At 51.2% G+C, this 25,606-nt stretch overlaps 1 protein-coding gene across 8 annotated transcripts; it reads right to left on the minus strand.

Moving 5' to 3' along the window:
- On the minus strand, positions 1-25,250 carry zc3h14 (zinc finger CCCH-type containing 14). 8 transcript variants are annotated; one of them, XM_046299075.1, is made up of 18 exons: positions 25,035-25,250; positions 24,350-24,392; positions 24,074-24,188; positions 23,875-23,915; positions 23,162-23,315; positions 22,515-22,884; positions 21,829-22,025; positions 21,390-21,490; positions 21,088-21,243; positions 20,061-20,144; positions 16,616-16,737; positions 15,255-15,478; positions 5,027-5,247; positions 3,989-4,124; positions 3,618-3,763; positions 1,780-1,859; positions 1,497-1,603; positions 1-648 (listed from the first exon to the last, which is right to left on the minus strand). In XM_046299075.1, the coding sequence occupies exons 1-18, from the start codon at positions 25,068-25,070 to the stop codon at positions 645-647; spliced, it is 2,337 nt and encodes a 778-aa protein (XP_046155031.1). In that variant the 5' UTR covers positions 25,071-25,250; the 3' UTR covers positions 1-644. The 8 variants fall into 8 exon arrangements, with proteins under 8 accessions (XP_046155031.1, XP_046155025.1, XP_046155027.1 ...); XM_046299069.1 differs by having other exon boundaries at positions 5,027-5,250; positions 25,035-25,249; XM_046299071.1 differs by having other exon boundaries at positions 5,027-5,250; positions 21,829-22,022; positions 22,515-22,887; positions 25,035-25,249.
- Positions 25,251-25,606: the final 356 nt, after the last annotated feature.

Here is a 25,606-nt window from a genome sequence, read left to right on the forward strand (position 1 = left end):
TTTGACATGGAGTATTTTAATATACTTTCAACATTATCAAAAAAAAAAGAAAAAAAAGTGTAGTACAACAAGTTTACAAAACCCTGTAAGTTTTGTCTGGTTAAAAACAAAAATATATGTCAGTTTCACAAAATGAAATAAAGGACCGACCAGATCGTTGATAACTAAACCGTAAAGAGAATAAAAACAATAACTAAACAGTATAACCACATCTTCTACAGCAGGGATCAACAAGATTCAGACACGGGGGCAAATTTATTTTCCTAAAAGGATGTTCATGGGGTCGAACATTAAACAATTGTAGACTGCAAATTGACAGCAAGAAGCCCAAACAAGATTTTTATTTGACTAAAACAATGACTTCAAACTTTGCTTACATTTGTATACAAACAAATCTCTCCATTCTGCATGGGAATAGTTTGGAACACACTCCCAAAGTTAAAAAAAAAATCACTTGAAGCTGAAATGCTGGTGTTTTTACAGTCTTATGTCCAATAACACGTTATTTTGCTCAGAAAACTTGGGGGGGGGGGCAAATAAAAATCACCTGCGGGCCAAATTCAGCCAGCGGGCCACCAGTTGGAGAACCCTGTTCTATAGCGTCACATCATCTTGACTCGGTCAGTCTCAAGTACTCTTGTCGTCTAGCTAGGAAGATTACAAGGAAAATAAAGAAGAGCATTAGGACCAAATAGGACACAGTTTGACAAACGCAGATTGAAAATGGCGTCTCATGAAAGTTAATCGAAGTACCAGTAAAAGATGTTGCATAACAAATGAATGATGAAACGTGTTCAAACTTTTAAAAACACGCCACGGAAGTTATGAGAGGTAACGTTAAGTATGTAGAGTTTGTTCTGGGTAGGTAATACTAAGTAGGTAATGCCTGGTTACCTGCTCTGGGTAGGTAATACTAGGTATGTAATGCCTGGTTACCTGCTCTGGGTAGGTAATACTAGGTATGTAATGCCTGGTTACCTGCTCTGGGTAGGTAATACTAGGTATGTAATGCCTGGTTACCTGTTCTGGGTAGGTAATACTAGGTATGTAATGCCTGGTTACCTGTTCTAGGTATGTAATGCCTGGTCACCTGCTCTGGGTAGGTAATACTAGGTATGTAATGCTTGGTCACCTGTTCTGGGTAGGTAATACTAGGTATGTAATGCCTGGTTACCTGTTCTAGGTATGTAATGCCTGGTCACCTGTTCTGGGTAGGTAATACTAGGTATGTAATGCCTGGTCACCTGTTCTAGGTAGGTAATACTAGGTATGTAATGCTTGGTCACCTGTTCTGGGTAGGTAATACTAGGTATGTAATGCTTGGTCACCTGTTCTGGGTAGGTAATACTAGGTATGTAATGCCTGGTCACCTGTTCTGGGTAGGTAATACTAGGTATGTAATGCTTGGTCACCTGTTCTGGGTAGGTAATACTAGGTATGTAATGCCTGGTCACCTGTTCTGGGTAGGTAATACTAGGTATGTAATGCCTGGTTACCTGCTCTGGGCCTTGGTCCACTTGAGGGCGTGTCTGGGAGGGACCGAGGCAGTGGGGTGGTAGAAGGTGCAGCCAGTACGTTTACACTGGGCTCCAAACCGACAAGGCTGACAGAGACAAAACGTCATCTTGAAGTTGATACAGCAACATTTTGATCAGCACTCAAGACATTCCTTATTTCCTTACTAGTGTCGAAATAGAAGATTGTATAACAGACAGCTCAAAAACAGGTATTTGAGGACAAACTCCTTTCAACCTCATGGTTGTAGAGTATTGTTCTGACCTTGGGGTGGTAGAAGAGACAGTCCATCTTCTTACACTCTGGGAAGAAACGGCAAACACTGCTGGTCTGGACTGGAGGCACTGTAATTAAACCAACAACCCATTAAAACACTGCTGGTCTGGTCTGGAGCCACTAATTAAACTAACACCCATTAAAACACTGCTGGTCTGGACTGGAGGCACTGTAATTAAACCAACAACCCATTAAATCACTGCTGGTCTGGTCTGGAGCCACTAATTAAACTAACACCCATTAAAACACTGCTGGTCTGGTCTGGAGACACTGTAATTAAACCAACAACCCATTAAAACACTGCTGGTCTGGTCTGGAGCCACTAATTAAACTAACACCCATTAAAACACTGCTGGTCTGGAGACACTAATTAAACTAACACCCATTAAAACGCTGCTGGTCTGGACTGGAGGCACTAATTAAACCAACAACCCATTAAAACTCTGCTGGTCTGGTCTGGAGACACTAATTAAACTAACACCCATTAAAACACTGCTGGTCTGGACTGGAGGCACTGTAATTAAACCAACTACCCATTAAAACACTGCTGGTCTGGACTGGAGGCACTGTAATTAAACTAACACCCATTAAAACACTGCTGGTCTGGACTGGAGGCACTGTAATTAAACTAACACCCATTAAAACACTGCTGGTCTGGAGACACTGTAATTAAACTAACATTCATTAAAATACTGCTGGTCTGGAGACACTGTAATTAAACCAACAACCCATTAAAACACTGCTGGTCTGGAGACACTGTAATTAAACCAACAACCCATTAAAACACTGCTGGTCTGGAGACACTGTAATTAAACTAACACCCATTAAAACACTGCTGGTCTGGTCTGGAGACACTGCAATTAAACCAACAACCCATTAAAACACTGCTGGTCTGGAGACACTGTAATTAAACTAACACCCATTAAAACACTGCTGGTCTGGAGACACTGTAATTAAACTAACACCCATTAAAACACTGCTGGTCTGGAGACACTGCAATTAAACTAACACCCATTAAAACACTGCTGGTCTGGAGACACTAATTAAACTAACACCCATTAAAACACTGCTGGTCTGGAGACACTGTAATTAAACTAACACCCATTAAAACACTGCTGGTCTGGAGACACTGTAATTAAACTAACACCCATTAAAACACTGCTGGTCTGGTCTGGAGACACTGCAATTAAACTAACACCCATTAAAACACTGCTGGTCTGGAGACACTAATTAAACTAACACCCATTAAAACACTGCTGGTCTGGAGACACTGTAATTAAACTAACACCCATTAAAACACTGCTGGTCTGGAGACACTGTAATTAAAGTAACACCCATTAAAACACTGCTGGTCTGGAGACACTGTAATTAAAGTAACACCCATTAAAACACTGCTGGTCTGGAGACACTGTAATTAAAGTAACACCCATTAAAACACTGCTGGTCTGGAGACACTGTAATTAAACTAACACCCATTAAAACACTGCTGTTAGATACAGACAAAGGTAGAAGACATCAAATAAAAAAGGTGACATCTCAACTGATAATATTTACACATTTAATAACGAACATATATACACAAAACATCCAAATCTAATGCTGTGCTCATAACATCTCGTAAAATGTTATGTTTTTGAATAGGAGTATGACAACTGTACTTTGAGTTTATGGTTGACCCAGCTTGTTCGCCATTAGCGATCGGCGTTCAAAGCACGTGAACGCACACGACTCGTCGCTTCCAGTTTACAAGTACTGTTTTTCTGAGTTTCCCCCACATGTCATGAATGCAGCATAAGGGGGAGGGGCTTAAAGGGGTGTGTCTGTACCTGGTCTGACTGGAGGGGTGTAGGGGGCAGGTCCTCTGCGGCTGACGTGAGTGAAGGGACAATCTGGTTTGGAACACTTGCCGTCAAACTTACAGTTAGGATGGACGAACAGGCATTTGTCCCCAAACTTACAGCTGGGGAAAGTTCTAGACACGAGAGAGAGGGGGACGGAGGACGGGGGACGGAGGACGGAACAACATATTAGTCAAGCCAATACAAATCTAAATAAATGCATGTAGTTTTAGGGTTTTAAACCCCACAATTCCACAAAAAAACAGACTAAAATGCAGACATTGTTTTGATTTTCAATTCACAAGGTGCCGATTGGTCTTTATTAAAAGGGAAAAGCATCTGGGTCAGGCTGTTCTTACTTGCACTGAGTGGTAGGGTGGTGGTAAACGCACTCATCTCCACTCTTACAGACGGGCCAGAACTTACACCTCTCCAGGACCTTCTGTCTCTTCACAGGACCCGCCTCCTCCTCCTCCTCAGTCTCCATCCCTAACTCTGAAACCGAGGAACGATATGAAGACAGATTATAGATGAAGGCCGGCTTTGCAGACCAGAAACGACTCTGTAGAAAGTTACCCAGAGAGCTAGGTAGATGTTTCTTTTAAAAAAGCATACCAAACAAAACATTGACTCGTACCTTATCCAGCAGTATCAAAGCTGTTTAGTGAGAACCTTGGTCAGCCTAAAGTCTCCTTACCTCGCCAGAATCTCTTTCCATCGAAAAAATAAACAGATTTCTTGTAGTTTGGTCGCTGACATTGACAGTAGTGACCGGTGAACATCCCCAGGTCACAGACTAGCCCAGAAAACTGGTCACTTAAGACAACGTTGAAACCCTAGAGGAGCTGTAGTGCAGTTGACAGAAAGTGTCAGCCTCAGTGGTAGCCTCAGCTGTTATACAGAGACAGCCAATCACAACAACATCTGGTGTGGTAGCCTCAGCTGTTATACAGAGACAGCCAATCACAACAACATCTGGTGTGGTAGCCTCAGCTGTTATACAGAGACAGCCAATCACAACAACATCTGGTGTGGTAGCCTCAGCTGTTATACAGAGACAGCCAATCACAACAACATCTGGTGTGGTAGCCTCAGCTGTTATACAGAGACAGCCAATCACAACAACATCTGGTGTGGTAGCCTCAGCTGTTATACAGAGACAGCCAATCAGAACAACATCTGGTGTGGTAGCCTCAGCTGTTATACAGAGACAGTCAATCACAACAACATCTGGTGTGGTAGCCTCAGCTGTTATACAGAGACAGCCAATCACAACAACATCTGGTGTGGTAGCCTCAGCTGTTATACAGAGACAGCCAATCGCTGTTATACAGAGACAGCCAATTTTATTTATAACCATTTTGCCAATAAATAAATAAATAATTCAATCCCTTTACCATCAGGGTATTGTGGTTCCCCCTGCAGTCTATGGTGGATGCTGAGTTTGGGTTTTGTTCCTAGGTGGATGGAGGGGTCAGGCATGGTGGTCTTGGCTGGTTTAGGATAACTGTCATCCGCTTCCATGTCACAGTCTCCTAGGTTACCCAGGGGGCTAGGAACCCCATCCAGGGTCACAATGAACTTAGGACTGGCTGACCCCGCGGCTTCAGCCTTCTCACTGCTAGGAGGGAGGCAGAGGAGAGAGGGAGAGGAGAGAGGGAGAGAGGCAGAGGAGAGAGGGAGAGAGGCAGAGGGAGAGAGGCAGAGGAGAGAGGGAGAGGAGAGAGGGAGAGAGGGAGGGGAGAGAGGGAGGGAGGCAGAGGAGAGAGGGAGAGGAGAGAGAGGCAGAGGAGAGAGGGAGAGGAGAGAGGAGAGAGGCAGAGGAGAGAGGGAGAGGAGAGAGGGAGAGAGGCAGAGGAGAGAGGGAGAGAGGCAGAGGGAGAGAGGCAGAGGAGAGAGAGAGGAGAGAGGGAGAGAGGCAGAACAAGAGGGGGGGAGAGGAGAGAGGCAGAGAGAGGGAGAGGAGAGAGAGGCAGAGGAGAGAGGGAGAGGCAGAGGAGAGAGGGAGAGAGGCAGAGGAGAGAGGGAGAGAGGCAGAGAGAGAGGGGAGAGGCAGAGAGGGAGGGGAGGGAGGCAGAGGAGAGAGGGAGAGAGGCAGAGGAGAGAGAGAGGGGAGAGAGGCAGAGGAGAGAGAGAGAGGGAGAGAGGCAGAGGAGAGAGGGAGGGAGGCAGAGGAGAGAGGAACAACAGAGGGGAGGCAGAGACAGAGGCAGAGAGAGAGGCAGAGGAGAGGGAGAGGAGAGGAGAGAGGCAGAGGAGAGAGGGAGGAGGCAGAGGAGAGAGGGAGAGAGGCAGAGAGGAGGGAGAGGCAGAGGAGAGAGGGAGAGAGGCAGAGGAGAGAGGGAGAGAGGCAGAGGAGAGAGGGAGAGAGGCAGAGGGAGAGGGAGAGAGGCAGAGGAGAGAGGGAGAGAGGCAGAGGAGAGAGGGAGGGAGGCAGAGGGAGAGGGAGAGGAGGCAGAGGAGAGAGGGAGGAGGCAGAGGAGAGAGGGAGGAGGCAGAGGAGAGAGGGAGAGAGGCAGAGGAGAGAGGGAGAGAGAGCAGAGGAGAGGGGAGGGAGGCAGAGGAGAGAGGGAGGGAGGCAGAGGAGAGAGGCAGAGGGAGGAGAGAGAGGGAGGAGGCAGAGGAGAGAGGGAGGGAGGAGAGAGGAGGGAGGGAGAGAGGGAGGGAGAGAGAGAGGGAGAGAGGAGAGGCAGAGAGGGAGGCAGAGAGGGGAGGGGAGAGGGAGGAGGAGAGAGGAGAGAGGGAGGGAGAGAGCAGAGGAGAGAGGGAGAGAGGGAGAGGAGAGAGGGAGGGAGGAGGGAGAGAGGGAGGGAGAGCAGAGGGAGAGAGGGAGAGAGGGAGAGAGGGAGAGAGGGAGAAACTAGAGCAGGGAGAGGGAGAGGAGAGAGGGAGAGGCAGAGGAGAGAGGAGGAGAGAGGGAGAGAGGGAGGAGAGGAGAGAGGGAGAGAGGAGAGAGAGAGGAGGGAGAGAGGCAGAGGAGAGAGGGGAGAGGAGAGAGGGAGGGAGAGAGGCAGAGGAGAGAGGGAGGGAGAGAGGAGAGAGAGGAGGCAGAGGAGAGAGGGAGGGAGGAGGAGAGGGGAGAGAGGGAGGGAGAGAGGCAGAGGGGAGGGGAGAGAGGCAGAGGAGAGAGAGACAGAGGGAGAGAGGCAGAGGAGAGAGGGAGGGAGGAGAGGAGAGGAGAGAGGCAGAGGAGAGAGGCAGAGAGGACAGAGGAGGCAGAGGAGGAGGAGGCAGAGAGAGAGGCAGAGGAGAGAGGCAGAGAGAGGCAGAGGAGAGGCAGAGGAGGCAGAGGAGAGAGGGAGGCAGAGGAGAGGGGAGGGAGAGAGGCAGAGGAGAGAGGGAGGGAGGCAGAGGAGAGAGGGAGGGAGGCAGAGGAGAGGGAGGGAGGCAGAGGAGAGAGGGAGGGAGGCAGAGGAGAGAGGGGAGAGGAGAGGCAGAGGAGAGAGAGGAGAGAGGGAGAGGAGAGAGGGAGGGAGAGAGAGGCAGAGGGAGAGAGGCAGAGGGACAGAGGGAGGCAGAGAGGAGGGAGAGAGGCAGAGGAGAGAGGGAGGGAGGCAGAGGAGAGGAGAGGAGAGAGAGGAGAGGAGAGGAGGCAGAGGAGAGAGAGAGGAGGCAGAGGAGAGAGGGAGGCAGAGGAGAGGAGAGGCAGAGGAGAGAGGGAGGGAGGCAGAGGAGAGGGAGAGGGAGAGAGGCAGAGGAGAGAGAGGAGAGGCAGAGGAGAGAGGAGGAGGCAGAGGAGAGAGGGAGAGAGGCAGAGGAGAGAGGGGAGAGGCAGGCAGAGGAGAGAGGGAGGGAGGCAGAGGAGAGAGGGAGAGGCAGAGGCAGAGGAGAGAGGCAGAGGAGAGAGAGGAGAGGAGGAGGGAGGCAGAGGAGAGAGGGAGAGGCAGAGGAGAGAGGGAGCAGAGGAGAGAGGGAGGAGAGGGAGAGGAGGCAGAGGAGAGAGGGAGGGAGGCAGAGGAGAGAGGAGAGAGGCAGAGGAGAGAGGGAGGAGGCAGAGGAGAGAGGGAGGGAGGCAGAGGAGAGAGGGGAGGGAGGCAGAGGAGGAGGGAGAGGCAGAGAGAGAGGAGAGAAGAGGCAGAGGGAGAGGAAGAGGAGAGTCTGGAGAGGGAGGAGAGGAGAGGGAGGAGAGGAGAGGAGAGGGAGGACTGAGGGAGGGAGAGAGGGAGAGGAGAGAGGGAGGAGGCAGAGGAGAGAGGGAGGGAGGCAGAGGAGAGAGGGAGGGAGGCAGAGAGAGAGGGAGGAGGCAGAGGGAGAGAGAGAGGAGAGGAGAGAGGAGGGAGGAGAGGGAGAGAGAGGGAGGCAGAGGAGAGGGAGAGAGAGAGGAGAGAGGGAGAGGCAGAGGAGAGAGGGAGAGGCAGAGGAGAGGAGAGAGAGAGGCAGAGGAGAGGCAGAGGAGAGAGGAGAGAGGAGGCAGAGGGAGAGGAGAGGAGAGAGGGAGAGAGAGAGGGAGAGGCAGAGGGAGAGGGAGAGGAGAGAGGAGAGAGGCAGAGAGAGAGAGGGAGAGGGAGAGGAGAGGGAGGAGAGGCAGAGGAGAGGGAGGGGAGGCAGAGGAGAGAGAGGGAGAGGCAGAGAGAGAGGGAGGGAGGCAGAGGGAGGAGAGGAGAGGCAGAGAGAGAGGGAGAGGAGGCAGAGAGAGAGGGAGGAGAGCAGCTGAGAGAGGCAGAGGAGAGAGGAGGGAGGAGGCAGAGGAGAGAGGGAGGAGGCAGAGGAGGAGAGAGAGAGGGAGGCAGAGGCAGAGGAGAGAGGGAGGCAGAGGAGAGAGGCAGAGAGGAGGAGAGGAGAGAGAGGGAGGCAGAGGAGAGAGAGGAGGGAGGCAGAGGGAGAGGGAGGGAGGCAGAGGAGAGAGGAGAGAGGAGAGAGGGAGGGAGGCAGAGGAGAGAGGAGGGAGGCAGAGGAGAGGAGGGAGGAGAGGGAGAGGGAGAGGAGAGAGAGGGAGGGAGGCAGAGGAGAGAGGGAGGGAGGCAGAGGGAGAGGGAGGGAGGCAGAGGAGAGAGGAGGGAGGAGGCAGGGAGAGGGAGGAGAGGAGGAGAGAGAGGAGAGAGAGAGGAGAGGCAGAGGAGAGGGAGAGGCAGAGGAGAGAGGGAGGGAGGCAGAGGAGAGAGAGGAGAGGGAGGAGAGAGGGAGAGAGGCAGAGGAGAGAGGGAGAGGCAGAGGAGAGAGGGAGGGAGCAGGGAGAGAGGGGAGGGAGAGAGGCAGAGGAGAGAGAGAGGGAGAGGCAGAGGAGAGAGGGAGAGAGGCAGAGGAGAGAGGGGAGAGAGGCAGAGGAGAGAGAGGGAGGGAGGCAGAGGAGAGAGGGAGGGAGCAGAGGCAGAGGGAGAGAGGCAGAGAGGGAGGGAGGCAGAGGAGAGAGGCAGAGGCAGAGGAGGAGAGAGGGAGGAGGAGAGGAGAGAGGAGGGAGAGAGGGAGGAGAGAGGGAGAGGGAGAGGAGGAGAGAGGGAGAGGGAGAGAGGCAGGAGAGGGGAGAGAGGCAGAGGAGAGAGAGAGAGAGGGAGAGAGGAGAGGAGGGAGGCAGAGGAGAGAGGGAGGCAGAGGAGAGGAGAGAGGCAGAGGAGAGAGGGAGAGGCAGAGAGAGGAGAGAGAGAGAGAGAGGAGAGAGAGGAGAGGAGAGGGAGCAGGGAGGAGGCAGAGGAGAGAGGGAGAGAGGAGAGAGGGAGGGAGAGAGGCAGAGAGGGGGGGAGAGAGGCAGAGGAGAGAGGAGAGGAGAGGCAGAGGAGAGAGGGGGAGAGAGGAGAGAGGAGAGGAGAGGCAGAGAGAGGAGAGAGAGGAGAGAGAGAGAGGCAGAGGAGAGAGGGAGAGAGGGAGGAGAGAGGGAGAGGAGAGAGGGAGAGAGGCAGAGGAGAGAGAGGAGGGAGGGAGGGAGAGAGCAGAGGAGAGGACAGAGGGAGGCAGAGAGAGAGGAGAGAGAGAGGAGAGAGGAGAGGCAGAGGAGAGAGAGGAGAGAGGCAGAGGAGAGAGGAGAGGAGAGGCAGAGGAGAGAGAGAGGAGAGAGGCAGAGAGAGAGAGGGAGGGAGGAGAGAGAGAGGAGAGAGGAGAGGAGAGAGGCAGAGGGAGAGGCAGAGGAGAGAGCAGAGAGAGGCAGAGGAGAGAGGAGAGAGGCAGAGGGGAGAGCTGGAGAGGCAGAGGAGAGAGGGAGGAGGCAGAGGAGAGGGAGGGAGAGGCAGAGGAGAGAGGGAGAGGCAGAGAGGAGAGAGAGGCAGAGGAGAGAGGGAGAGAGGCAGGGAGAGAGGGAGGAGAGGCAGAGAGAGAGGGAGGGAGGCAGAGGAGAGAGGGAGGGAGGCAGAGGAGAGAGGGAGGGAGGCAGAGGAGAGAGGGAGGGAGAGAGGGAGAGGAGAGAGGAGAGAGGCAGAGAGGAGAGGGAGAGAGGGAGGAGAGGGAGGGAGGGAGAGAGGGAGAGAGGGAGGAGGAGAGAGGAGGAGAGGGCAGGGAGAGAGGGAGAGAGGGAGAGAGGGAGAGAGGGAGAGAGGGAGGGGAGAGGAGAGAGAGAGGGAGGAGAGGGAGGGAGGAGAGAGGAGAGAGAGAGAGAGGGGAGAGGAGAGAGGGAGAGGCAGAGGGAGAGGGAGAGAGGCAGAGAGGAGAGAGGCAGAGGAGGAGGAGGAGAGGAGAGAGGCAGAGGAGAGGGAGAGAGAGAGGGAGGAGGCAGAGGAGAGAGGGAGGGAGAGAGGAGAGGAGAGAGGGAGGGAGAGAGGCAGAGGAGAGAGGGAGGGAGAGAGGCAGAGGAGAGAGGGAGGGAGAGAGGCAGAGGAGAGAGGGAGGGCAGAGGCAGAGGAGAGAGGCAGAGGAGAGAGGAGAGGAGAGAGGCAGAGGAGAGAGGCAGAGAGGAGAGAGGCAGGGAGAGAGGCAGAGGAGAGAGGCAGAGGAGAGAGGCAGAGGCAGAGGAGAGAGGGAGGAGGCAGAGGAGAGAGGGAGGGAGGCAGAGGAGAGAGGGAGGGAGGCAGAGGAGAGAGGCAGAGGGAGGCAGAGGAGAGAGGGAGGGAGGCAGAGGAGAGGGAGGCAGAGGAGAGGGAGGGAGGCAGAGGGAGAGAGGGAGGGAGGCAGAGGAGAGAGGGAGGGAGGCAGAGAGGGAGAGAGGAGAGAGAGAGGGAGGGAGGAGAGAGGGAGGGAGGAGAGGAGAGGGAGGGAGAGAGAGAGGAGGAGGAGAGAGGGAGGAGAGGGAGAGGAGAGGCAGAGGAGAGGGAGAGGCAGAGAGAGAGAGGGAGGCAGAGGAGAGAGAGAGGGAGGCAGGGAGGGAGGGAGGCAGAGGGAGAGAGGGAGGAGGCAGAGGAGAGAGGGAGGGAGGAGAGAGGAGGAGAGGGAGGGAGGGAGGAGAGAGGGAGGGAGAGAGGGAGGGAGAGAGAGGAGAGGAGAGGGAGGCAGAGAGGGAGGGAGAGGGGAGGGAGAGAGGCAGAGGAGAGAGGGAGAGAGAGGGAGGCAGAGAGGGAGGAGAGAGGGAGGGAGAGAGGGAGAGAGGGAGGAGGAGAGGGAGAGAGGCAGAGGAGAGAGGGAGAGGAGAGAGGCAGAGGAGAGAGGGAGGGAGGCAGAGGAGAGAGGGAGGGAGGCAGAGGAGAGAGGGAGGGAGGCAGAGGAGAGAGGGAGGGAGAGAGGGAGGGAGGAGAGGAGGGAGAGAGAGGGAGGCAGAGAGGAGGCAGAGAGGGAGGGAGAGAGGGAGGGAGAGAGGGAGGAGAGAGGGGAGAGCAGAGAGGGAGGGAGAGAGGAGAGAGGAGAGAGGGGGAGAGAGGCAGAGGAGAGAGGGAGAGGAGAGAGGCAGAGGAGAGAGGGAGGGAGGCAGAGGAGAGAGGCAGAGGAGAGAGGGAGGGAGGCAGAGGAGAGAGGCAGAGGAGAGAGGGAGAGGAGAGAGGGGGAGGCAGAGGAGAGAGAGAGGCAGAGAGAGAGGGAGGAGAGAGGCAGAGGAGAGAGAGAGGCAGAGAGAGAGGGAGGGAGAGGCAGAGGAGAGAGAGAGAGGCAGAGGAGAGAGGGAGAGAGGCAGAGGAGAGAGGGAGAGAGGCAGAGGAGAGAGGGAGAGGGAGGCAGAGGAGAGGGAGGAGGCAGAGGAGAGAGGGAGGGAGGCAGAGGAGAGAGGGAGAGGCAGAGGAGAGAGGGAGAGAGGCAGAGGAGAGAGGGAGAGAGGCAGAGGAGAGAGGGAGAGAGGCAGAGGAGAGAGGGAGAGAGGCAGAGGAGAGAGGGAGGGAGGCAGAGGGAGAGGGAGAGGCAGAGAGGAGGGAGGCAGAGGGAGGGAGGGAGAGGGAGAGGGAGAGGCAGAGGAGAGAGGGAGGAGGCAGAGGAGAGAGGGAGGGAGGCAGAGGAGAGAGGGAGGGAGGCAGAGGAGAGAGGAGAGGAGGCAGAGGAGGAGGGAGAGGCAGAGGAGAGAGGGAGGCAGAGGAGAGAGAGGAGGGAGGGAGGAGAGGAGAGAGGGAGGGAGGCAGAGGAGAGAGGGAGAGAGGCAGAGGAGAGAGGGAGAGAGGCAGAGAGAGAGGGAGAGAGGCAGAGGAGAGAGGGAGAGAGGCAGAGGAGAGAGGGAGGGAGAGGCAGAGGAGAGAGGGAGAGAGGCAGAGAGAGGGAGGGAGGCAGAGGAGAGAGGGAGGAGGCAGAGGAGAGAGGGAGGGAGGCAGAGGAGAGAGGGAGGGAGGCAGAGGAGAGAGGGAGAGAGGCAGAGGGAGAGGGAGGCAGAGGAGAGAGGGAGGGAGGCAGAGGAGAGAGGGAGGGAGGCAGAGGAGAGAGGGAGGGAGGCAGAGGAGAGAGGGAGGAGGAGAGGAGAGGGAGGGAGGGAGAGAGGGAGGGAGAGAGGGAGGGAGAGAGGGAGAGGAGAGGCAGGGAGAGAGGGAGGCAGAGAGGGAGGGAGAGAGGCAGAGGGAGAGAGGGAGGGGAGAGGCAGAGGAGAGAGGGAGGGAGGCAGAGGGAGAGGAGGGAGGCAGAGGAGAGAGGGAGGGAGGCAGAGGAGAGAGGGAGGGAGGCAGAGGAGAGAGGGAGAGAGGCAGAGGAGAGAGGGAGAGAGGCAGAGGAGAGAGGGAGGGAGGCAGAGGAGAGAGGGAGGGAGGCAGAGGAGAGAGGGAGGGAGGCAGAGGAGAGAGGGAGGGAGGCAGAGGAGAGAGGGAGGGAGAGAGGGAGGGAGAGAGGGAGGGAGAGAGGGAGGCAGAGAGGGAGGGAGAGAGGGAGGGAGAGAGGGAGGCAGAGAGGGAGGCAGAGAGGGAGGGAGAGAGGGAGAGAGGGAGGGAGAGAGGGAGAGAGGGAGAGAGGGAGAGAGGGAGGGAGAGAGGGAGAGGGAGAGAGGGAGAGAGGGAGAGAGGGAGAGAGGGAGAGAGGCAGAGGAGAGAGGGAGGGAGAGAGGCAGAGGAGAGAGGCAGAGGAGAGAGGGAGGGAGAGAGGCAGAGGAGAGAGGGAGGGAGAGAGGGAGGGAGAGAGGCAGAGGAGAGAGGGAGGGAGAGAGGCAGAGGAGAGAGGGAGGGAGAGAGGCAGAGGAGAGAGGGAGGGAGAGAGGCAGAGGAGAGAGGGAGGGAGAGAGGCAGAGGAGAGAGGGAGGGAGAGAGGCAGAGGAGAGAGGGAGAGGAGGCAGAGGAGAGGGAGAGAGGCAGAGGAGAGAGGCAGAGGAGAGAGGGAGAGAGGCAGAGGAGAGAGGGAGAGAGGCAGAGGAGAGAGGGAGGGAGGCAGAGGAGAGAGGGAGGGAGGCAGAGGAGAGAGGGAGGGAGGCAGAGGAGAGAGGGAGGGAGGCAGAGGAGAGAGGGAGGGAGGCAGAGGAGAGAGGGAGGGAGGCAGAGGAGAGAGGGAGGGAGGCAGAGGAGAGAGGGAGGGAGGCAGAGGAGAGAGGGAGAGGAGAGAGGGAGAGGAGAGAGGGAGAGGAGAGAGGGAGAGGAGAGAGGGAGAGGAGAGAGGGAGAGAGGCAGAGGAGAGAGGGAGGGAGGCAGAGGAGAGAGGGAGGGAGGCAGAGGAGAGAGGGAGGGAGGCAGAGGAGAGAGGGAGGGAGGCAGAGGAGAGAGGGAGGGAGGCAGAGGAGAGAGGGAGGGAGGCAGAGGAGAGAGGGAGGGAGGCAGAGGAGAGAGGCAGAGGAGAGAGGGAGGGAGGCAGAGGAGAGAGGGAGGGAGGCAGAGGAGAGAGGGAGGGAGGCAGAGGAGAGAGGGGGAGGGAGGCAGAGGAGAGAGGCAGAGGAGAGAGGGAGGGAGGCAGAGGAGAGAGGGAGGGAGGCAGAGGATAGAGGCAGAGGAGAGAGGGAGGGAGGCAGAGGAGAGAGGGAGAGAGGCAGAGGAGAGAGGGAGAGAGGCAGAGGAGAGAGGGAGAGATGCAGAGGAGAGAGGGAGAGAGGCAGAGGAGAGAGGCAGAGGAGAGAGGGAGGGAGGCAGAGGAGAGAGGGAGGGAGGCAGAGGAGAGAGGGAGGGAGGCAGAGGAGAGAGGGAGGGAGGCAGAGGAGAGGGAGGGAGGCAGAGGAGAGAGGGAGAGGAGAGAGGGAGAGAGGCAGAGGAGAGAGGGAGGGAGGCAGAGGAGAGAGGGAGGGAGGCAGAGGAGAGAGGGAGGGAGGCAGAGAGGCAGAGGAGAGAGGGAGGGAGGCAGAGGAGAGAGGGAGGGAGGCAGAGGAGAGAGGGAGGGAGGCAGAGAGAGAGGGAGGGAGGCAGAGAGAGAGGGAGAGAGGCAGAGGGAGAGAGGGAGGGAGGCAGAGGAGAGAGGGAGGGAGGCAGAGGAGAGAGGGAGGGAGGCAGAGGAGAGAGGGAGGGAGGCAGAGGAGAGAGGGAGGGAGGCAGAGGAGAGAGGGAGGGAGGGAGGCAGAGGAGAGAGGGAGGGAGGCAGAGGAGAGAGGGAGGGAGGCAGAGGAGAGGGAGGCAGAGGAGAGAGGGAGGATGGCAGAGGAGAGAGGGAGGATGGCAGAGGAGAGAGGGAGGGAGGCAGAGGAGAGAGGGAGGGAGGCAGAGGAGAGAGGGAGGGAGGCAGAGGAGAGAGGGAGGGAGGCAGAGGAGAGAGGGAGGGAGGCAGAGGAGAGAGGGAGGGAGGCAGAGGAGAGAGGGAGGCAGAGGAGAGAGGGAGGGAGGCAGAGGAGAGAGGGAGGAAGCCAGAGGAGAGAGGGAGGAACAGACAGACAGAAAAGCATTATGACAGTTCTCTTTACTTAGCTTGTTTTCAGTGAGCCATGCTAGAACCCTGCTGCAACAACAACATATAAAGAAAATATCTGAGCCAAGCCCACTACGAGTCCCGGCGAGGGCAAGCCCACTACGAGTCCCGGCGAGGGCAAGCCCACTACGAGTCCCGGCGAGGGCAAGCCCACTACGAGTCCCGGCGAGGGCAAGCCCACTACGAGTCCCGGCGAGGGCAAGCCCACTACGAGTCACAAAGAGGGCAGCACACTACGAGTCACAAAGAGGGCAGCACACTACGAGTCACAAAGAGGGCAGCACAATACGAGTCACAAAGAGGGTAGCACACTACGAGTCACAAAGAGGGTAGCACACTACGAGTCACAAAGAGGGTAGCACACTACGAGTCACAAAGAGGGTAGCACACTACGAGTCACAAAGAGGGTAGCACACTACGAGTCACAAAGAGGGTAGCACACTACGAGTCACAAAGAGGGTAGCACACTACGAGTCACAAAGAGGGTAGCACACTACGAGTCACAAAGAGGGTAGCACACTACGAGTCACAAAGAGGGTAGTCACTATGATGTACCTGGCTGGCTGCACCATGCGTGGAGTAGCTGGCTGGATCTCCTCCTTGACCATGGCTCCCAGCCTGCTCCTCATAGGCACGGTGGTCTCCTCCCGTCTGCTCCTCATAGGAGGTGCCACTTCCTCCAGTCCCAGTCTACTCCTCACAGGAGGTGCCACTTCCTCCAGTCCGCTCCTCATAGGAGGTGGCATCTCCTCTAACCCCAGCCTACTCGTCATAGGCACCTAACAGGATCACAATGGAAAATAAGATATTCGGGTTGGATTGTGTTATACTCAATGACCTTTAAAAACACAGTCGTTTACTCTCTATGAGATCACAATATAGGGGTTACGTGTATATTCATGTCTCAATCCATCTGCCTAGGTCTCACAAAAACCCTTTGATCAACAAACTAAACATGACCCCTCTATGGAAAGATGACTCACGAACACGAGGGTGTTCTCCATTTTGCTCTACGACCCTCACAATGGAGGCCGATTTAGACCTGGGACACCAGGTGGGTGGTTGCCCCTCTTAAATCAGGGCCTGATTTAGACCTGGGACACCAGGTGTCTGCAATTAATAATCAGGTAGATGAGTAAAGAAGCAGGCTCCGGACCTCACAGGGTCAGAGTTGAATACCCCCGGTCCTAGATTCAGGACAGACACTTCAAAACCTTATGATTAATTGGTTGTTTTGTTATTCAATGCGTTTCTCTGGTCTATAGTAGTAAAGGCCAAATTCTATAATTGTTCAAGCAATAAAGTACAACAATTGTAAATGAGAACTACCTGGTTAAATAAAAATAAAATACTTAAAAGGGGTCCTAAAATAATAAATCAAATAGCTAAATGATCTATGGTATGGCCATCTTAAAAACAATTCCATATAACCATCTTAAAATAATTCCATACGACCATCTTAAAACAATTCCATACAACCACCTTAAAATAATTCCATACAACCATCTTAAAACAATTCCATATAACCATCTTAAAACAATTCCATATAACCATCTTAAAACAATTCCATACGACCATCTTAAAACAATTCCAAATGTTAGCCTAGTAGAACCCCCCCCACCCCCAACAGCCTCGAATTCAGCCTGTCTGAATGCATTTCCATGACCTGGGGGTATTATTTTATTTTTTTTAACCTTTATTTAACCAGGCAAGTCAGTTAAGAACATATTCTTATTTTCAAAGACAGCCTACCAGGGAACAGTGGGTTAACTGCCTGTTCAGGGGCAGAACGACAGATTTGTACCTTGTCAGCTCGGGGGTTTGAACTCGCAACCTTCCGGTTACTAGTCCAACGCTCTAACCACTAGGCTACGCTGCCGTTAATGGAGACAATTCATTATGATCATCATAATCACCCTGTCCAGTTGTCCCAGTCTGTTCCGGACAGGAACCAGTTCCTCCTCCAGTTCAGGCCTCCTCACGATGAAGGAGCGTGTGTCAAACGGCTTCAGGACACTCCCCTCGGCCACTTCCAGAGCTACACAAGGACGACGTGAGACACCAATATTCTGTTAGTTCAATCGTCTGACGTGAGGCTGTTGGTCTGGAGTTAAACAGTCTTACTCTCCAGTGTATGAGTAGCGGTGAGCGATTAACCAAAATGTAGGTAAATGTTTGTGTGTTTGTTATTAAAAACAACTAATTGACAAGACGTCAGCTACATTACTTGAATTCCATTTAGTTGTTATTTTTTGTGAGCCCAACGTGCCGTTTTTCTAGAGAGAAATCGAATCACGAACTATGTGGGACGCTGGCCTGAAGGTAGTTGTACTTTTCATGATGCAAATATTCAACCTAGTTCACAGTGCAGAAACATGGTAATTAACTGCAATGACCCTAATCAAATCGTGCCGGTTCTTTCCAGCTCGGACAGAGATGAATACACTTTTACGCCTGCTACTTTAAGTTAGATACACACAGGCCGTATGAGAGAGGAATGTACACAACACGGGGAGAGAGAGTTACAATTTTTTTTTGAAGAACTAGTCAAATTACTTTGTCCGACAGCATGTTTAGGCGGGCTAAATAGGATGACTAAAGACAGTGCAGTATGGGGAACAGTGAGAGAACATTGTCTGGCTGGCTGATACTTCCTGAGGAGAAACGAGAAGAATTTAAGGACGAAAAATAATAAAAGTAACGATAGAAAAACTAAAGTAATATACACAAATTACAATTTTTTATTATAATTAATTATTTTTTCCATTGATGTCTACCCAATGTGGACCTGGACAGAGCCAACAGAATATTTTGGCAAATGAATGTTCACTATTTTTGGCTTTTCCATTAAAAAGCTCTCGAATAACTTGTCCTAATTTCAATCTAATTATTATTTTTTTTTTAAGTATACAAACCCATAATTTCTTTTGAATTATTTTATAATCAAACCACCCTCAAAAAGCACTAATCACTCAATGCTGGGCAAAACAGTCCTCAATCTACACACAATACCCCATAATGACAAAGCGAAAACAGGCGAAGAATTTTTTGAAAATGTACTAAAAATAAAATAAATTGAAATAGCTTAATTACTTAAGTATTTAGACCCTATGTAATGAGAATTGATATTGGGCTCAGGTGCATCCTGTTTCCATTGCACAGTTGGACAGTGGAAGTCAGCACAAAAACCAAACCATGAGGTCGAAGGAATTGTTCGTAGAGCTCCGAGACAGGATTGTAATCGAGGCACAGATCTGGGGAAGGGTACCAAAACATTTCTGCAACATTGAAGATCCCCAAGAACACCGTGGAATCCAATCAATCATTCTTAAATGGAAGAAGTTTGGAACCACCAAGCCTTCCTAGAGCTGGCTGCCCGACCAAACTGAGCAATCGGGGGAGAAGGGCATTGGTCAGGGAGGTGACCAAGAACCCAATGGTCATTCTGACAGAGCTCCAGAGTTCCTCTGAAGATGGGAGAACCTTCCAGAAAAAAAAATCCATCTCTGCAGCACTTCACAAATCAGGCCTTTATGGTAGAGTGGCAAGATGAAAGCCACTCCTCATTAAAAGGCAGCCCACTTGGAGTTTGCCAAAAGGCACCTAAAGGATTCAGACCATGAGAAACAAGATTCTCCGGTCTGGTGAAACCAAGATTGAACTCTTTGGCCTGAATGCCAAGCATCACATCTGGAGGAAACCAGGCACTGCTCATCTCCTGGCCAATACCATCCCTACGGTGAAGCACGGTGGTGGCAGCATCATGCTGTGGGGATGTTTTTCAGCAGCAGGGACTGGGAGACTAGTCAGAATAAAGGGAAAGATGAACGGAGCAAAGTACAGAGATCATTGATGAAAACCTGCTCCAGAGGGCAAAGATTCACCTTCCAACAGGACAACGACCCTAAGCACACAGCAAAGACAACGCAGGAGTGGTATCAGGACAATTTTCTGAATGTCTGAGTGGCCAAGCCAGAGCCCGGACTTGAACCTGATCGAACATCTCTGGAGAGACCTGAAAAATAGCTATGCAGCAACACTCCCCATCCAATCTGACAGAGCTTGAGAGGATCTGCCGGGGCGGCAGGGTAGCCTAGTGGTTAGAGTGTAGAGGGGGCAGGGTAGCCTAGTGGTTAGAGTGTAGAGGGGGCAGGGTAGCCTAGTGGTTAGAGTGTAGAGGGGGCAGGGTAGCCTAGTGGTTAGAGTGTAGAGGGGGCAGGGTAGCCTAGTGGTTAGAGTGTTGGACTAGTAACCGGAAGGTTGCAACTTCAAATCCCCGAGCTGACAAGGTACTAATCTGTCGTTTTGCCCCTGAACAGGCAGTTAACCCACTGTTCCCAGGCCGTCATTGAAAATAAGAATTTGTTCTTAACTGACTTGCCTAGTTAAATAAAGGTAAAAGAATGGGAGAAACTCCCAAAATACAGGTGTGCCAAGCTTGTAGTGTAATACCCAAGAAGACGAGGCTGTAATCGCTGCCAAAGGTACTTCAAAGTAAAAGGTCTGAATACTGATGGAAATGTCATAGTTTTTAACATCTGCAAACATGTCTAAAAATCTGTTTTTGCCTTGTCATTATGGGGCATTGTGTGTGGGGGAAAAAAAACGAGGGGAAAAAACAACAACAATTTAATACATTTTAGGCTGTAACGTAACAAAATGTGGAAAAAAGTCAAGGGGCCTGAATACTGACACTAAAAGGCCACTAAAACAAGTTGAGGGAGCGTGCAATTGGCATGCTGACTGCAGGAATATCTACAAGAGAGAATTTAATGTTAATTTCTCTACCATAAGCAAAACGGCATATTTTAGAGTGGCCTTTTATTGTCCCCCAGCACAAGGTGCACTTGTGTAATGATTATGCTGTTTAATCAGCTACTTGATATGACACACCTGTCAGGTGGATGGATTATCTTGGCAAAGAGGAGAAATGTTCGCCAACAGGGATGTAAACAAATTTGTGCCCAACATTTGAGAGAAATAAGCTTTTCATTCGTATTGGAACATTTCTGGGATCTTTAATTTCAGCTCATGAAACCAACATTTTAGATGTTTGTGGCAACATTTTTACATTTTAGTTCAGTACAGTCCAGACTCGGACATTGGCTCGTTCTGATATTTCTTAAACGTCTTTATTTTGGGGAATTTGTGTGTATTGTTTTGTTTGGCATTACTGCTGATAGAGCTATATAGAAACATCAGCATTTATCTTCAAAATACGTCTAACGCCACTTATAACATTTTATTTGATCGTATCAGAGCCGACCCAGACCCGTGACATAATTTCGAATTCTGGATCCGAACCCGCTTGGAGCCTTGGTGGATCCGTAAAGACTTCTCGTTAGGATGTGACAGACTCACCTAAATAGTCACTGTGCTGCGCTCTCATGTTGTCTTCTGGCACGTCTAACTGCAGCCGAGAGGCCAGGGACCGAGACTGAACTACTGGGAGAGACCAGTACAGTCATAGTCAGGACAATGCAGTAATATTGATTATGTCGTTGTAAAATAAAATAAAATAAAAGGCATTTCACTGTAATAGTGCACGTGACACTGAAACATTCATGCTCCTTCTGTAATGAGGAGTCATGGGGCCCAATTCCAAATCCAACCCGAGACGGAGAGCTGAGTGGATTTGAAAAGTGTACTCAATATAGAAGTATAAATATAGAAGAAAAATATAGATTAAAAAATCTTGGTAAATAGTGTGGTCTAAAGCTTATCATGAGATACTCTACCTCGGGTGAGCAAAACCTGGAGACTTCCTTACTATTCGATTTAGTGAACCAACTGTTGTTTACAAATATACACGAACCGCCACCCCTCGTCTTACTGGAGGCATCTTGCATGATGCAGCGTAAACCCCGACAGCTGTATTAATTCAGCCACGACTCAGTGAAACACAAGATATTAAAGATATTCATGTCTCGTTTCGTAGGATATTTGTGATGGTAGCTCTATTTTGTTATCCAATGATTGTACGTTGGCTAATAGGATCGATGGTAATGTCAGATTGCCATCGGATCCTTACAAGGCACCCCAAAACCTACGTCCCCTGATATCTCAGTCTCTTTCTCATGCGAATCACAGGAGTTTGGGTCTTGTCATGTGTCTGAAGTAAATCCTTCGGGTCTTGATTCGTTAAAGAAAAAAAATATTTGTCCAGTACGAGGTGAGTAATCGCTGTCCTGGAATCTAGAAGCTTTTATCGGTCAGTTGCGGAAAAATGTACAAAATAATTTACAAATAACACACAATAGCGCAATTGGTTAGGAAACCGTAAAACAGCAGCAATCTCCTCCGGCACCATTGAACATATCTCTCAGATCTCCACAAATGCATAGGGATTAGGGGTAATTTGGGATTGGGCCTTGGGAGTCTGATTTACCTAGCTGCCTGGGGGGCTGAGGCTCTGAGGGGGTGTAAGACTGCCCCCTGGGGACCAGGCCGTGGAGGTGCTCCTGGACCAGCTGGATGGCTGCGTTCATCTCGTCAGTGGTTGAACGCGTCCTGGGTGCCACCGGAACCGTCTGTCTCTGTGGTACTGGGGAAACACAGGTTCAATTAGTTCCTTTTGACAGTTTAGTCAGTAATAGGTGTCATGATAAACAGGACGACACATTACAGGTGGTAATTTCTAATAGTCAGGTGTGCTCTTCCTTTAAGGCGGATTGACAGAGAGTTACGTACTAGGTAGGTAGGCTGCAGTCTTGTTGATAGAGATCTGGGCCTCAGACATAGCCCTCAGTAGCAGGTTCTTGTTGGCTTGTTTGGCCGGGGGCAGGGAGGGTCTGGAAACGCACCGAGACATGGGTCAACACACAGACAACCCCCTGGTGGGGGGTCTCATCACACAGACAACCATCACACAGACAACCCCCTAGGGGGGGTCCAACACACAGGCAACCCCCTAGTAGACAACAACGTGTAGCGGTAATGTGAAAGGAGGGATGTTGAAACCAGTTCTGCTGCTGTCCTAAGGTGTTCACTTTAACTAACTGGAATCAAGAGTCGCTGCTCAACACAACAAGAAGCAAAACATACAGAGTAGATGAACATGTGGAAAGGAGAGAGTAACAGAGGTAGACGGAGAGTGTGTGTGTGTGTGTGTGTGTGTGTGTTTCCTTACTTGCGTTCTGGTTTGGAAGGCAGGGACACTCTGCTGGACAAGTTCTTGACCCCGTATCCTTCATCTTCCTCATCATCATCCTCTTCCTCCTCATCGTCGTCACTGTCTCGACCCCCGTCTGCCGCCTGGTTCACCCGCACCACAGAGCTCACAACTGGGGCTTTGCGCTTCCTCGAAGCCTCCTCCTGCTGCTGCTGCTGGAGACAACAAGACCAGAGATGGTTGGCGACAGATACGGGAAAGCCATACTGACTGGAGACAGATACGGGAAAGCCATACTGACTGGAGACAGATACGGGAAAGCCATACTGACTGGAGACAGATACGGGAAAGCCATACTGACTGGCGACAGATACGGGAAAGCCATACTGACTGGCGACAGATACGGGAAAGCCATACTGACTGGAGACAGATACGGGAAAGCCATACTGACTGGAGACAGATACGGGAAAGCCATACTGACTGGAGACAAATGCATTTCTTAATCATTTGAAAAGTATCCTTCTTTCCTTTTGAAGTGAGCAGAGATCTCATTGGTTGGAATGATTAAAGTAATACGGTGGTTTCACCAATCTAAAATCACTTCTTGATCTCTGATTATGTCAAGACAATGAGGAAGGATGTATTCCTGTTGTATTGGAGCAAGGCCCTTGACTTAATAAAGGTTATTAGTAAACAATCTGTACCCTGCTGCTGCCTCCTTCTCTGTATGTCCTGCTGTCTCTGCTGCTCCTACTGTCCAGGTGATAGCTGCTGTGCTGCTGCCTGCTGTGTGATCCCGAGGACCCCTCTGAGGACCTATAGGCGTCCGCCGACCTGCCTGTCCCCGAGGAGGACCTGCCCTGGGGCGGCCTGTAGATCTGAGCTGATGCCCGCCCTCCTCCGGAGGTGGATCCACGCAGGCGACCCGGGAGGACGCCCATGTCCACGGGGTCCTCGCCGATGAGGTCATCGTCTAGCTCGGGCTTGATGTCGATGACGGCCTCGGAGGAGGGAGGGTCCATCAGGGGCTTGACCGCGGAGGTGAGGCGGGACGAGGTTTTGTCTGAGGAGACCCTTCTGGACAGAATGACAGTGACATTAGTGTGTGTGTGTATGAGCTGGGCTGTTTCACCCTGTTTGGTTGCAATAAAATGCCGAAGCTTCACGTCAATTAATTGATCCACATGTAGGTGTTGAGGTCTCGTCCGAGGAGCAACTTCTGAATTAAATAAATGTGTTAGGGGTCTTTCATATGATCCAAGCCAATTTGAACCACGCTGATTTCAGTGAGCATGGCATGGCCTTTCTTTTCAATATATAGCTAATCGATGTTTGAAAATCAACACCTTACCTGTGCTCATGGGCGGAGCTTGACACACGGGCCTCTGTCCTATCAGAGCGTGAGCTGGACACCGCAAGGCCCTTTGACTCCTCCCCCTTCCACTCACTCTTCCCTGACGAGGTGCCAGTGTCAGAGTACAGCTGAGGCCTCAGGGACGCGGGTTCTTGATACACACAGAGATTGTCAATTTAGCTATACAAGGGTAGAGCTAGATAGAATACTGTCAAAGACAGCTCTACAACACATTCAAATAGCTAGACTACTTTATGCTATAGTGTTGTGACGTTCCTAGCCTTGATAAGACTGTTTACAATCCTCTCTTAGGGGTTGTTTGTTTTGGCATCGAACGACTCAAGGTCTTTCAATTCCCACTAGGGTGGGAATCTAGTGACGCAGCGGTCTAAAGCACTGCATCTCAGTGCAAGGGGCTACAGTCCCTGGTTCGAATCTAGGCTGCATAACATCCGGTCGTGATTGGGAGTCCCATAGGGCGGCGCACAATTGGCCCTGCGTCGTCCGGGTTTGGCCGGTGTAGGCAGTCATTGTAAATAAGAATTTGTTCTTAACTGACTTGCCTAGTTAAATAATGGTTAAATAAATACATAGGATGATAGACTTCAATACAGTATATTTTGACTTTTTCAGCTGGTTCTCCTTTTGTGGTCACTGGAACTTAGCTACTGACCTCAGCTTCTCCAGGACTCCATGTAACCTGAACTTACCTACTGCCACAGACCTCAGCTTCTCCAGGACTCCATGTAACCTGTAAGAACAACACACCATACTGAGAACCATTGAAATAGAAATTACAAAGTTACACCCAAAGAATCCTCTCAACTCAAGACACTTGCTGTAGCTGCCAAACGGCGAGACAATAACTTTAGAATATCTGGGACCAGGCCTAGCTGGTTGCATACGTACCAGACAGTAAACTTGATGGTATTGTTGCCGAGGAAGAGGGACAGGTCATCAGACATCTGCTGGGAAGTCTTCTTGTTGGCCACCATCACCATGATATAGTCTGGTAACTCTTCGTCTAGGGGGGAGAGAGAACAGTCAGAAGAACGTACTATATTATAGAACCCTTGGTAGATGGTCAAGATCCATAGAAATATTATCATTGTATTTATATATAATGTCAACAGCAGTCAGATTAATTGCTGCAGATCAGAAGCTGATGTCAATATTCACACTTACCAACATAGGCACCGAGTTCTTGAAGCTTCCCCTTGATAGCAGCCTGGGAGAAAATAACAATATATTGTCTTAGGCCAGAAAACAACTTAACTACTTGGTACCAGTACCGGTTGAAAATGTAAAGCAACAATCAGCAGTAGAAACAATAACAATGTCTATTCCCCACCCCTGTTTGAGTAATAAACTGAAATATTGGACATTGAAATATCAAAATTTAGACATAACTGAACGAGTATATGTGCGTTAGAACCCAATTTTTCGGCCAGAAAGCTCCGAATCAAACTCCCATTCTACACACTCCCGATGTTGTGTCCCAAAGCTACAGCTCTGCAAGCTTTAATGTCAAAATGTGTTCGTTAAACTCCCTATTTGGTGAGTTAAAGCGCAACTAACGTTAAGCTATCCTCAATTTACCACCGTTACCGCCGGTATGTAGTTAAGCGAACGTTACTTCTAAACAAAAGGTCAAAATAAATAAAAATGTACAAAATTCCTATTCGGCACCTCAGAACTGTTATGGACTTCCAACATGTGAGATGTAGTACTGGGTGCCTTAATAGGCATATTTATTTGGGTTGCTTGTAAAATTGTACAAATTCTCTCATGGGTTTAGCGAGCTAGCTAGCGTTAGCTATGCTAACAGGATGGTTAATTAGACGAATAGCTAGCATCGAAAAGACCTCACCCGTATTTTCTTGCTTATCTCTGTACCGATCTCCATGTTTGCGTGTGCTGTACCTAATACAATAAGAATCGTTATTAAATATTTATTTTTTTAAAAGTAGGTTATTATTCACTAAACCAACACGTCCTGCCCTACAAAAAACACTAACGCCACTGTAATGTTAAATGCTAATGCTAATAGCAAACACGTTCGCAATGCATTGTGGGATGGTGGCGTTTCCGGTAGCATAAGGACCGGACGCAGCCCAACCCATTGTTTTTCAGCTTTTTTTTTTTTATTGTGGGTGAAAAAAGAAGAACAAAAATAAAATAATGAGCTACCATTACTTAGGCTTTTTTTTTTTTAAATCGCTAAATCACTCGCGATATTATTTATTTTATTTTCATTTGTTTCCTCTGCTCTTTATCCCGAGAGGAGGAAGTCCTGTTCTCATTATACATCAGTGAGGAAGACCCTTAATGTCCGGAATTCATTTAGCCATTTCATTGTAGTCATTGTGATCTATAGACTTGTTATATCTCGAGTGTTATCGTGTTCATTAACTGGTGATATTCATGGATAACTCATATTAA

Source organism: Oncorhynchus gorbuscha, linkage group LG14 (genome assembly GCF_021184085.1).
Source record: "Oncorhynchus gorbuscha isolate QuinsamMale2020 ecotype Even-year linkage group LG14, OgorEven_v1.0, whole genome shotgun sequence".
Taxonomy (NCBI): Eukaryota; Metazoa; Chordata; class Actinopteri; order Salmoniformes; family Salmonidae; genus Oncorhynchus; species Oncorhynchus gorbuscha.

Bases quoted from the DNA above. Each gene is read 5' to 3' on its own strand.
- zc3h14 (XM_046299068.1), bottom strand. From the start codon at position 25,070: ATGGAGATCGGTACAGAGATAAGCAAGAAAATACGG. The intron at 21,244-21,389 runs GTACGTAACTCT...GTGTTTCCCCAG, and splicing joins GACTGCAGCCTACCTACCTA to TACCACAGAGACAGACGGTT. The intron at 4,125-5,026 runs GTAAAGGGATTG...CCTCGGTTTCAG, and splicing joins GGAACCACAATACCCTGATG to AGTTAGGGATGGAGACTGAG.